General features: G+C 39.1%; 1 protein-coding gene across 1 annotated transcript in view; it reads right to left on the bottom strand.

Moving 5' to 3' along the window:
- Positions 1 to 12,268, bottom strand: part of fmnl1b (formin-like 1b) — a 40,570-nt gene that overhangs the window by 2,366 nt on the left and 25,936 nt on the right. The window contains exons 14-25 of the mRNA XM_036142580.1: positions 10,816 to 10,972; positions 10,371 to 10,635; positions 9,664 to 9,829; positions 8,275 to 8,477; positions 7,968 to 8,202; positions 4,800 to 4,868; positions 4,562 to 4,642; positions 4,300 to 4,429; positions 3,224 to 3,384; positions 3,017 to 3,118; positions 2,733 to 2,828; positions 565 to 679 (exon numbers count right to left, since the gene is read on the bottom strand). Of these exons, the coding sequence (XP_035998473.1) occupies positions 565 to 679; positions 2,733 to 2,828; positions 3,017 to 3,118; positions 3,224 to 3,384; positions 4,300 to 4,429; positions 4,562 to 4,642; positions 4,800 to 4,868; positions 7,968 to 8,202; positions 8,275 to 8,477; positions 9,664 to 9,829; positions 10,371 to 10,635; positions 10,816 to 10,972 (1,780 nt within the window). The remainder of the gene's footprint in view (positions 1 to 564; positions 680 to 2,732; positions 2,829 to 3,016; positions 3,119 to 3,223; positions 3,385 to 4,299; positions 4,430 to 4,561; positions 4,643 to 4,799; positions 4,869 to 7,967; positions 8,203 to 8,274; positions 8,478 to 9,663; positions 9,830 to 10,370; positions 10,636 to 10,815; positions 10,973 to 12,268) is intronic.

Here is a 12,268-nt window from a genome sequence, read left to right as displayed (position 1 = left end):
GCATGCACGTGATTTGAGGGAATGTGACGATTTACATCTATCCTAAAAATTCTAATAAGCAATACATGATAGTGGATGCAAAAAATATTGAAGAAAAAAATAAAAACATGTGGTCCAAGGGTATATTTAATCCTGTTTGAATTAGAGAACATCCTAAATAAATTAAATTATTTGTAAACCAAAGTTTTTATGTTGTATAATCATTCCACCCTGGGAAGAGAACAGTTAAAATAGATAATTAAAAACCAACAATTTACTTTTATGTCCCTGATGTATGACCAGCTGATGTATTTCTCAGAGGGTCTGGGTGACTGATGAAACTCCTTTTTAACAACAGAAAGGAGAGTGACCAATACCTGGTATGCAGATCTTTCTAACCCCGTTTACAGGTTTATCCTACTTTTATTGACTAGATAAGCTAATTCTTTCTTTAAATCATTCAGTATGTTTAAAATTGAGGAAACTTCTAAATGCTAGATGGTGAGCTCTGACAACTAGGAGATATGATCTGCTGCGCAATGCAAGCAGCGTAAAGACACAGCGGAGTCTCGGTTGGTTTCTTACCTGTGATGATGTCCTCGATGGCGCCGTCTTTCCCCTCCCTCATCAGAGGAGACCCCTGCTTCCTCTTCAGCTCTGCAATCAGATCCATGTGAGGTGGTCTGCACATGACATAAACCTGGAAGAAGAAAGCAGACTCAGGATCAACAGTGTCACATGCACTAAAGGGCATTTCTAATCGTGTCTCTGGATCAGTTATGATGACAAAACATTGTCATCAAAACGCGCGATAAATGTGACCAGATGGATAGATTGGATTAAGTTATAAATAGGATTGATGCAGCAGTAAGAAAAAAAAATCCTCTAAATTATGACCCAATTTTTATGCAGCTGCCACCATCAGATCGTTCATGTTTTACTTTGTGTTTTTTTCTGACATAGTAATAATTTTAATCTTGAATTTTTAACAGAACAAATGAAGAATGGACCACCAGTTGCGTCTATGAGGCAATTCATTTCCTTAATGCACTTTTGTGGTGATTTTGGGTCTTTACGATGATAAAATATGAAAAATACAACAAAAGTAAAAAAAAAAACATGTAAAGGCCTGCTGCTAAAGTAATTATTTACACACAGTTTCTATACATATTCTATTTTTAAAATTCTGTGATTTTCAAAATATGAGTCTAAAATGATAGGAGGTGTGTTTTCTTATGTGTATGTTCTATAAATCCTGGTGTGGAAAAGGGCACGGTTTTATTGTTTCTGGTTACATTAAATTAACCTAAAATATTTATCCTTAGATTTCTCAAATCTTGGTTGCATTATCCTACACATTATACAGATTCTTTAAAGCTGTTTGCAAAAGCAAAAAAAAAAAAAAACAACAAGAGTATTTTGTGCTTTGTTTGATGCATGATCAGGAAACCCCTTCATTGTCCATTTCTAAATTTAAAAAATGAGAGAAGCCTGCAGGCAAACTTTCCTTAACATGAAACAAACCAATATAAATTCATCATTGAATTCATATTGGTTTTGTTGTGTTTCTTTTCATACTGACCACTAAATTCTATGTTCATTGACATCTTGAAAGAAAACACTTGATAATGGAACGGGTAAGGACTAAAAGAGATACTGCAGCTTGGTTAGTATGTTTATTTTACTACAACTTATCCTGCCAATCAAGCTGATAGGTAGATTTCCCTTTTTTGTAAATCCTCAACTTACCTGTCATGATTATGGTTTTTGTTTGTTTTGCTTTGGACTTTTCTAGACTTCCCTTAATCAGCCTTCACCTCTTAGCCATCATCCAATCAGCTCAGTCTCCCTCCAGTACCACTCTGCTCTAGATCAGCTCCACCTGTCGCTACTGAATACAGTCAACTCAGCTCACCTGTTCACCTGTCTACATATACCTGCCTCAGTCATCCTCTCATGGTTAGAACCTCTTATCTGATCTCGTCTCATATTTTGAGGTGTGCACTGCCTCTACCAGTTCCTGTGAGCTCAGCCAGCTGGACTCTTCTGATAAAAGTTGCCTGTGTTTGTGTGCAGCACAAGTTCTGCTCGTTTCCTCGTGAGTTCCAGCCGCTCTCTCTGCCCGTTCTGGTGGTTCCCCGGCCCACACCGCCTGTTCTGGTCCGTCGCTATCTGCGTCTTCTGGTCTGCTCATCCCTGCCTGCCGACACCTTCAGCCATCACTCATCTGTCTAGTCTGGTTTTGCTTGCATGCCTCACCTGCCACAACTCATCTCCTTCAATGAACCTTTTAAATCGTAACTCTGTTTGGCTGAATATCGGGTGTCATTCATTACATTATCCAGTTCCAAATAATTGTCTATGTATAGATTTTTAAGATTATTATCTACCATGACCCCAGGGTGTCTTATTCCATTTGGGGACCATCTAAATTGACATGTTTGCAGATATTCTATATAATCAAAATTTTTGAGTCAGACTTATCCAGAGATGAAATCAAAAGACTGTAAAACTCTCTGTAGAGACTTAAATGGGTTTGTTAAGTAAAGAGCTATGTTCACTGCAGATGAAGACCGATTTTATGTATCATCTGACTCACATTTATACCTTTTATCTCTGAATCCTGTCTTATTATGTCGGCCAGAGGCTTGATGGCTAGTACAAAGAGTAATTTATGGTAATTTAAAACGATAAAGCACATTTAATCTGTTACGTCTGTGTAAATCATTGGCAAACAGAAGCTGAGCTGTCACCTTATTCCCTGGAGCTTCAGGTTTAGGAGGAGCCGACTGATCATCAGAGGTTGGAATTTGTTGTTTCTCTCTGCGCTTGTTGTCCTGCTCGGCTTGCTGTCAAACAATAACAAACAGATCAATCAGACTGACGGCTGCAGATAAAGCTCAATATGAACTCATGTTTCGGATGTAAACTGGTTCACGCCGCTTTAAGGACCAGACCTAAACAACAGCTCATCACCACTGTTTTTAATTAAAAACCTGTTTGCTCAGAGAGCTGAAGGAGCTGTGAAATCTCTGACCTTGTAAGCTTTGACGAACCGGTTAAAAATGGGGAAGAACTCAGAGGGCGGAGTCATTTTGGGATCTTCTCCAAAGTACTCCACAACTGACTCGTATGCATCCTGAATGGCAGTGACCCCCGCAAAAAAAGAAAAAGGAAAAAAAAAGTTAGGCACAGAAATGAAAAAGGTATAACTGTAACAAAAGTTGAGTTAACTGAGGCTGACCTGTGCTGTCTTTCCATCGGCCGTCAGAGAGTCGAGCTGCTGGACGCTGGTGGTCAGAAATGTTTTTAGGACAGGATTTTCTTCTGCTGAGAACTCACTCCTGGTTAGCTCCATGCCTCTTTCCATAGCTTGCAAATTCTTCAGGATGCTGTCAAAGGATACTACAATGCAGAAAGACCAAGGTTCAGAATGAAAGCGGCAGTAATCAAGAGAGGAAATAAACGTGTCTCTTCTGTTGCATTTTTGTTTTTCTGTAGCAGTAAACTTTGATTATATTTTTTCCAACACTATAAATCCAAAGAGGGGAGTAATTTTTTTCCCAAACTGAAATGATGAGGATCTCTAATTAAAATAAGTAAAAATAAAAGCACTAAATCTTTGTTAAATTTGTCAACTAAGCAATAAGAATTTGCTTTCACTAGTTTGACAGCATTAGTTATGACCGACACCTGAAAAATCATCGGAGAAACACAGACGGTTTAATATACTGTAGGTATATAGGCCTGAAAAATTGCAGAAGGCTGTAAGCTAAAGGCTTTAGTATGAATGATCCAGGGTTTGTTCTGTGTGATAGAAATTCTAACAAAATGTCAATTGCCTATACAGCAAAAAAAAAAAAAAGAAGAAAAAAGACTGGGATATGGTTGAAAATAATACTGTAGAAATATTCCAGCAGAGATGTGATGAAAAGACATTTGCTGCTGCAAATGCATTAGTCCTCTTCTATGGCTTTCTTTGTCTTTTGACCTGTCAAAATTTCATGTGCGCTCGGTTTTTTACGCACAGAGGGAAACTGTCAAATGTGTTTGTGGGAGCTAAATCTGGGCAAACATTAATTTCTAAAATCTAAAAAACTTTTATGTTCCAATTAGCCATTTTTTTATCACTTTCCCCTCCACATAAAATTTGATTGGCATCAAAAACCCTACTTAATCTTTAAAATCAGTATTTTGAAATGATTCAAGCAGAACCTTGCAAGGCACAGATGTTGAAAATAACTGCTGTCTGATAAAAGTTCTGCAGAAGCCTGATCTTTGCTACTGTTTGTTGGTTAGACCAGTGTGATGTCTGGTTACCGGGCGCTGCCTTGTCCAGGAAGTGCAGCTCTGTGTAGAAGTTCTGCAGCTCCGGGTATTTTTCCTGGATGATCCTGACAATGAAATGCAACAGCGTCTGTCTGCGGTCTGTTGATTTAGTGTCCAGTAGCTGAAAGAAGTTAACAAACAAAAAGTAAATTAAACAGACTGAATGAGATGCTCACTAATTATTTTTTTTGTTTTCTTGTTTTGCCGCTTGTGGCTGCCGGCCCAAACTTTAATCCAGTTTAAAGTTTCTCACCAGGTCTAAACTGTGCAGATGGAAACCGTATGCTGGGCCTCGCTTGCTGCTGTTCATGTAGTTTCCAAACGCCAAAATAATCTTCACATGAGAAACATATAGAAGCACATTGTGACATCACATATTTAAGCTTTGATAAAGGTAGGAGACGATATTTAATTTTCGCTGTGTTTTCTCCTCTGTCTGCAGCTCCGAATGTGTTAGTCGAGAGTTTAACTATTCAAATATTAATATTTACCTCCAAGATTTTCTTCAGTTTCACGGATGATCTGAGAGACATCGAAGCTGCAATGATGGCGTTCAGTTGCTGCAATAAGACAAAGCAAAGTGAGTTAAGGTTTTGCAAAAGTCCTGTAAAACATTTTCCTAAAACCAAACAAGAACTTTAAGACATTAACATATTTGATATATTTTAAATCTTAATAGATAAAATAAATACCTTCTGAGGTAAGGAGCTAACTTCCCCAACACACACACATGCAAATCTCTTCTGTTGCTCTCTTTCTGTTACAAATCCTAAACCAAACGTTAACAGATAACGATAACCCAAATAGGTAAAACATGAAAAATTGTATCCTAACCAACTTAGCCCTATGAAAAAGTTTATGGCCCATAAACCTAATAGGTTATTGTTCCACTCCTGGCACCAGCGACTGCTGTCAAGTGATTGTGATAACTGGCATTAAGCCATCTGTGAAGGATATCTGGCCCACTCTTCTCTGAAATATTTTAATTTAGCTACAGTGGAGGGGTTTTTATCAGGAACGAGCCGTTTTAGGCATCTCAACTGGGTCTAATTCACAATTTTAACAAGGAAATTTGAAAACCTTTATTCATTTATTCAGGCTGGCTAAGTTGTTTTTGATAACTTTCCTGCTTAAGGTTATGAACTGATGGACATACAGTCTTCTTCGGGTTTGCTTGGTTGAGAGAAGAAGAAATGTTTCTCCAAAAACATTACAGAAACAAAAGGATCCCTAGCAAAACATCTTAAAAATGTTGGTTTTAACACAGATCTCACATAACCTTAATCAATATCTGCTTTGGGAGTTTATAAAAAAAGAAAGTTTATAAAAAACATTAAACATATTTACAGATTTAATAAAACTGTTAATAATACAAATAATACAAATAAAGTTGTTCAGCATATCAGATTTATTTTTTTTTTACAAAGTTTTGAAGTTCAACACTTTTTCAATGGTTTTCTGAAAAGTGTTACTAAGCATTTGTGTAAGGTAAATATGATCCTTTTCAATGTTGTTATTAATATATTTAGTCGTGGCTGCTGTTACCTTTGTCACAGCATGACAATGAGTCATCTAGAAGTTATTTTTGTAGTTGAACTAAATGCTGTAATCGCCCTGTTCAATTCTGGTGTTTTAAGCCACCACTTCCGCTCACTTGCAACGTTTCCCCTATAAATTATCCAAGCGGGGCACCAACCTCTTTTGAGACGGTAAAAGCATTCCTGTCAGAAAGGGGCTAAACCATCCCAAACTCCAAGACGAAAAGTGGGTTATGAAACTTTGACTTCACACAGATACGACTAGACACCTTAACAAGCTTAAACACAAACTGCAGGGAGCAACACGGCTTTCATTCAAACGCTGACAGTATTTTTTCCCAAGATGTTGACACGTCCATGCTCCACCACTTCGAATGCCTTTAGGGAGCTGTCCGATCAGCGCAGCATCAACGCCACGGAAATACATGCATACAACATCCGAAGACTCGAGACAGTTTTCACATCGTGTTCCTGGGACTTTCTGGTGCGTGGACCAATGTTTTCTGCTCAAACCAGAAGGTTTAATGTCAACTTGCATTTGTCTCTCTTTGACTAGCTTGATACAGAGGACATGGATGCAGCTCGACTCTGTGGGGGACAAAGTTTGCAGAACCGCGACAGCAGCCTGAAACCCACAGCTGTGGTTAATCTTGGAGCTTGCATTTTCACCCACTGGGTATCACTGCCAGACCAGTTTAACTGTCTGAAGAACATCGAAAAAGGCCTTATTTAGCTCTACATAATGTGCGAGCAGATTTTCTCTAAGGTGAAACGTGTCCTCAGTGCCTCCCGCAGTCATCTGATTGCTGAACTTACTAAGTGTGATCCCCAGACAGCAGAACTGGCAACTGCAAAGCAGAGGCAGGGATCTCTTTAACAGGTGTGTACCTATATTAACGTGCACATCATGTCAGGTTATTTTTTCTCATCAGTGGCGTGAAGAGAGCATATATACTATTTGTAATTTCTGTTGTGTGCGTGCTTTGCTATTATAGTGGTCTCGTTATGGATAAAAAGTGTTTTTTTTTTTTTGTAATTGGCTGATCTGTACTTTTTCCAACATCTGTCAAATATAATTATATAAAGTTATTGTCTGTAGCCTGTCGCTGTTGAAACGCAGTATTATTAAATTTATTTTTGCTACAGTTGATACGGCTCTTTAACCTGGAAGGGAATTTTAGACTCCCCATCAGAAAGGTTGCCCACCCATGTTGTAGACCGACCACTCCTGGGAGGTTCTGTCCTGTTCCACGTTTGATACATTTGAAGATAATGGCTCTCACTATGGTCTGCTGGAGCTCCCACGTCTTGTAAATGCTTTTGTAGCTCTCCCCATACTGTCAGGTGTCAATGAGTTCTTCTTTCCGTCATCGCTTCTTGAAGTTTAATGTGGTGCTTTCTCAGATATTTTGACCTACTTCCTGTTGTCAGACAGGTTCTGTTTGAGAGATTTCTGGATTTTCTCCAAGGCTGCGTGTTGTTTGGGTAGCATTTTCCCCTTAAGGAGAATTAATCATTTAAAAACAGCTTTTTACATTTATTCTGTTTATCTTTGTCAGACATAGAAATTGAGGACAATAATATATTGGAGGGTGTGGACGCCGTCACTGCACTGCATAAAATGCTGAGAGAAAGCTGAGGAGATTTCAGCTGTCAGTCTTCAGCATCCTAATAAATCATTCACATACACAGTGCTGTCCAGCTTCTGCCTCCAAACATGTTGCCAGAGTTTGAATATTGAAAATGTTATGAAGTAAAATGTTATTGGCTTGTTTAGCTAGGTGCCTGTTCACAGAGTACATATGTTAGCATACGGTATATACGGAACATGCTGTATATAAAATCTGTATAAGCAGATGAGAGATGCTACTGGAGATCTTTTTTCATTGTGTGCACAATAATTCAGGAGTATCATTGGCAACAAAGTAATGTTGGGAGAGTTGTTGGATGGAGCACATAGGATTGTACAGAAGATTCTATTAAAGAGTATAAATAAAGAGTATAAATAATAAGAGAGTATAAAACATATTTTGGGTCTTTGGTGGGGTTAATCTTTTTTTATTTATTTGTTCCTGAAACATGTGACTCTCTGCCGTCCTTTTTCAGATCATACGAACTCACAGGCCGGATATTCTGGACGGTCTCTGGGAAGTTTCCCATGAAGGTGAGCGTGCTGATCCTCTGGGAAAGCCTCGGGATCTTGCCAAAGCGCACCATGAAGCGATCCTCCTCGCTGAGCTCGTCCAGCGACCGGCCTTCGCTCTCGTAGGTCTGGATGAGTCTCATCTCGTGCTCTGTGGGGATAAACCGCTCCAGCAGCTCCAGGAAGTCCAGACTCAGAGCTTGCTGGTTGTATCTGTGTGGACAACAGGTCTGTGAATGTACTGGTCGCAGCGTTTAGCTGATGGTTTTAAAGATCAGCACGTACGTCTCGATGGCATTGCAGATGTCTGAGGCAGCCACACATTCCTTGTGCAAAGTGATGGCCAGGTTTTTGGCTCTGTTCGGCTCCATTAGACAGACTTTGCTGGGAGTCTTTCGGGCCATTTTCTTCGTCAGGGTGCTCAGATCTACAGGGGGGGACTGAGCTTTGGTCTTAAATTGCTCCTCAAAAGCTTCCATGTCCAGCTCCTGAAACAGAAAAAAAAAACAGGCAAACAGCAGAAACGTTTAAGTGTAAACCAAAGCTTAAAGGTTTTCTCTTATTAATCAATGTACAGTTAATATCATGCATGAAATCCTGTAATTACAGAGTTGGTGTAATAACCGAGCCATGTTTTTAATGGACGTTTCTCTAACCTGAGTCTGCTGTAAAAACAAAACAAAAGAAAAACGAACGAACGACTTACACAGACACTAACGTTTTTTAGGCAAGTGTCTAATTATTTTTGTTCAACAATCTGAGTAAAATGTTTGAATAAAGACATATAAAACTACTGCTTTAAAAAAGGTAGAATACAAATAGTTTCAAACCAAAAGCACAAACTGCAGAAGTTTGCTGCTTATATCCAATGATTTGAAAAAGTTAGAGACCTGCCAGTGTGAGATCGTTGGGGTGTGAAAAAAACAGTATGTAGATAAAATATAAAATATATAACATAATCTAAATGTTTTTATGTGAAATATAGAAACAGCGAGTACTCCTGCTGTTACCCCTAAATTATTATTACTAGTTATGCAGCATATTATCTGGGTACAAATGATTCAGCAAAATAAATAAATAAATAAATAAATGCAATAGTACATACAATCATTAAATTTTTATTTAAATAATTTTTAAATGAATGTGTTTCGCTTTTAGCTTCAGCCGTATTGAAACAAGATTACAGTTTGCAGGGGTCTGCAACCTGCGGTTCCAGAGACACACGTGGTTCTTTGGCTCAGTAGCTCACTTAATATATCAAACGATAAAATTTTGCCCATTTTAACTTTTTTTTGTTTTGTTTTTTGTTTTTAATGCCCCCATGAAAAAAACACATTGGCCCCACCCTGGCACCCCTGGTAAATTTGGTCTAGAACCGCCACTGCATACCGGCTACACATCCCTGCCTAGCTAAACGTCTGAAAGATGTGCACAATTTCTAGAAGAAAATCACCCTAAAAATGGTTAAAAGAAGATAAAAACAAAACACTTAATATTAACAATATTTCCAACAGGAAAATAATTTATTTTATTTTTGCTTAAAAATTATTTACAAGGTTTGTAGGCTTCTGTCTGATTCACTTGTATTTTTTTCCCCTTTGAACATCATATAAACTGAAGAGAAAAGCTGACTTATTCAGATCTTGAATTAAATAAACAATGAACATATTAAACCTGTAAGACGCGTTGGTCGTCCAACTCGCTGAAGATGGTTCCCTCCACCTGATCTGACTTCAAAGCGTCCCAGTTCAACAGAGGCAGGCGGTATTTGGTCTGAATGGGCTGCTTCTGTTTATCTGTAGGAGAAATAAAGAAAACTTTCAGGTCAACGGCTTGTTTGCTACATCATTTTATTAATCTGAACATGTCCAGGAGACTTTAAAGATAATTGTCAGCAGTTGGCTCCAGTTCCATCAGAAAAACACCAGGAGGCAAACCGGGAAGCAAATCTGATCCAATTCTGTTTTCTTACTGCGTTGGCGAGGACGGTGAATGATGCTCTGTCTGATGAGAAATAAATTTCCTGAAAGGTTTGACAATACACTCACACATCTTCCCACTGAACAATATTCCCATTAGAGAGTCTAAAGGAATATCTGTGATTTTTCCAGACCTCTGGAACGTGGTGAGAACGTGTGGGGTTCCTTCACACTTTTCATGTCAAAATTCCAGACTTTTCAAGGTTCTCATTTCCAGGGGTAACTATAACTAAACCCTCCACTTAAACTAAAATACATTTAAATAAAAATGTTCTGGTATGTAGAGGTCAGTCTTCAAACACAGAACCTGAAAAACCAACCATTGTAAGAATGTGAATGAATCATTTAGACATATAAAACAGGGATACAAATCTGGAAATATTTTATTATTATGTAGTTTCAATTTCCATACTTGTGCAGACTGGAAGATACATGGAATACACCTTTCCAGCCTGCACAGGAAGCCCCCACCACTGAAACAAAGCAGCTTTAAGTTGACTCCAACCTTTTGTGCCGGTGAACTCCCCTGAGTCTCCTACTATCTGCTGCGCCACAGCGCCTCCTGGAGGAGGTGGGGGAAGGGGAGGAGGCGGAGGAGGTTGGAAATTGACTGGAGTCGGAGATTCCGAGCAGGTGGAAGCCGCGTCTACTTGATCCTTCACAGTGTCTGCAAAGATCAGACACATGACGAATAAACCTCTATGCCTGCATATGCTGCACTTTAATGAGACTTAGAATGAAAATCCTGCTGTGCTTTAAAAAGCTCAGGAACGACATGTCCTGCAGACTGTCATCAGAACATCACAGAATGAGGACAGACGATTATTTAGAGTAATATGGTGCTGACCTCTTTGTGCCCCCTGCTGGACCACCTCGAGCACCAGATGCCCGGAGGGAGAGCGCTCCTGCCGAAGGAGGCCCTGCTCGACCAGAGCCCGGACCCTGAGCTCCAACTCCTTTAGCTCTTCGGAGGATCCGCATCCGTCTGTCGCTTGATCTGGTTGCTGATGCAAAACCCAGTTGGATTAAATCAGCTGCAGAGGAAGACATTCTGAGCCTGCTCAGCTAAACACTTGCATAATATTACATTTATTGATTCATAGTAATTCATCTGTAGGTCTCCTCTGAATGTCAGCTGCTGACTATACAGTCATGAAACAGAAATGAGGAGATCAGGGTTTTTCTAACCTATTTGGATATATTGAGGTCACTTTTAACAATATTTAAAAAAATATATATCGGAATGAAATGCGTTTTACATTTTCTGCTAAATTCCATTAAAAAATGTTTCTGAGGCTCAAAAACCTGAGACAACCCCATGTTCATTCCCACCTACAAATGACTAAAATCACTCACAGGTGTATAACATCAGGTTGACATAATGAGAACTTCATCACTCCGCATTTAAGGGAGGTTTGCCCTGTTCAATCCTCTAACATTAAGTTTGCCTTCAGAAAGGTAATCGCTTCTTTTATACAACCTATATTACTACAAATGACTCATGATACGGTGCCCCAGATGAGGTCCCTATATGGCGGTATGGCTACACAGCAGGCAGGTCATGTTTCTATTGTTTTGGCTCATACGTGCACGACTGCATGGCCTCATTTCATGACAGGGATGCAGTCATGAGGGACTGTTAGTTTTAAAGGAACTATACCTGAATACATTTTTGTCTGGTTAAGAAAAATGCAATGTATTATGAGTTACAATATGGAATTTGATAGTAACAATGTACTAATTGATTGCCTAATCGAGCGATTCCAGGATTTTTTGGTAGGAATAAACAATTAACTAGAGACAAAATGGGAAGACTTTCTCTGCCAATGGTACAACGAGGTGCGGAGCCGTTGCAAAGCAACAACTACTCCATCACATGCATGACAAGGCTAGGTAAACAGAGCAACATGGCATACATGTAAGTGTTGAGCATTCACATAGGAAAATATAATTTACCCAAGACATAGTCATTTATGTGAAAGACAAAAGTCCCTCGATGAAGCCTTGTTTCCTCTGGAAGATTGTGAACGAGCTTGAGGCGTGTGTTTGGTCTCGTGCATGTCGGGAGTTTCTCATTGGGGAAAAAAGGTTGGGGTGGGGCTTACAGTATAAACAAAACTGTTTGAACTTATGCAGGATCAGGTGTAATTCCTTTAACATTCTTCTTATCATTCCCTGTCAAATTTTTACAGGTGTTTTTGAGACTGAATTACTGCTGCTGTACTACCCTTCCATGTTGATTCTGAGAATTCATTAAGGTGTTGTGTTTATCTTTGGGCCTTTGTTCTTGTTGTTATGCT

This window comes from Fundulus heteroclitus, chromosome 10, assembly GCF_011125445.2.
Source record: "Fundulus heteroclitus isolate FHET01 chromosome 10, MU-UCD_Fhet_4.1, whole genome shotgun sequence".
NCBI classification, from domain to species: domain Eukaryota; kingdom Metazoa; phylum Chordata; class Actinopteri; order Cyprinodontiformes; family Fundulidae; genus Fundulus; species Fundulus heteroclitus.
Note: the sequence above shows the minus strand (reverse complement) of the source record. Positions and strands in the feature narration are given on the sequence as shown.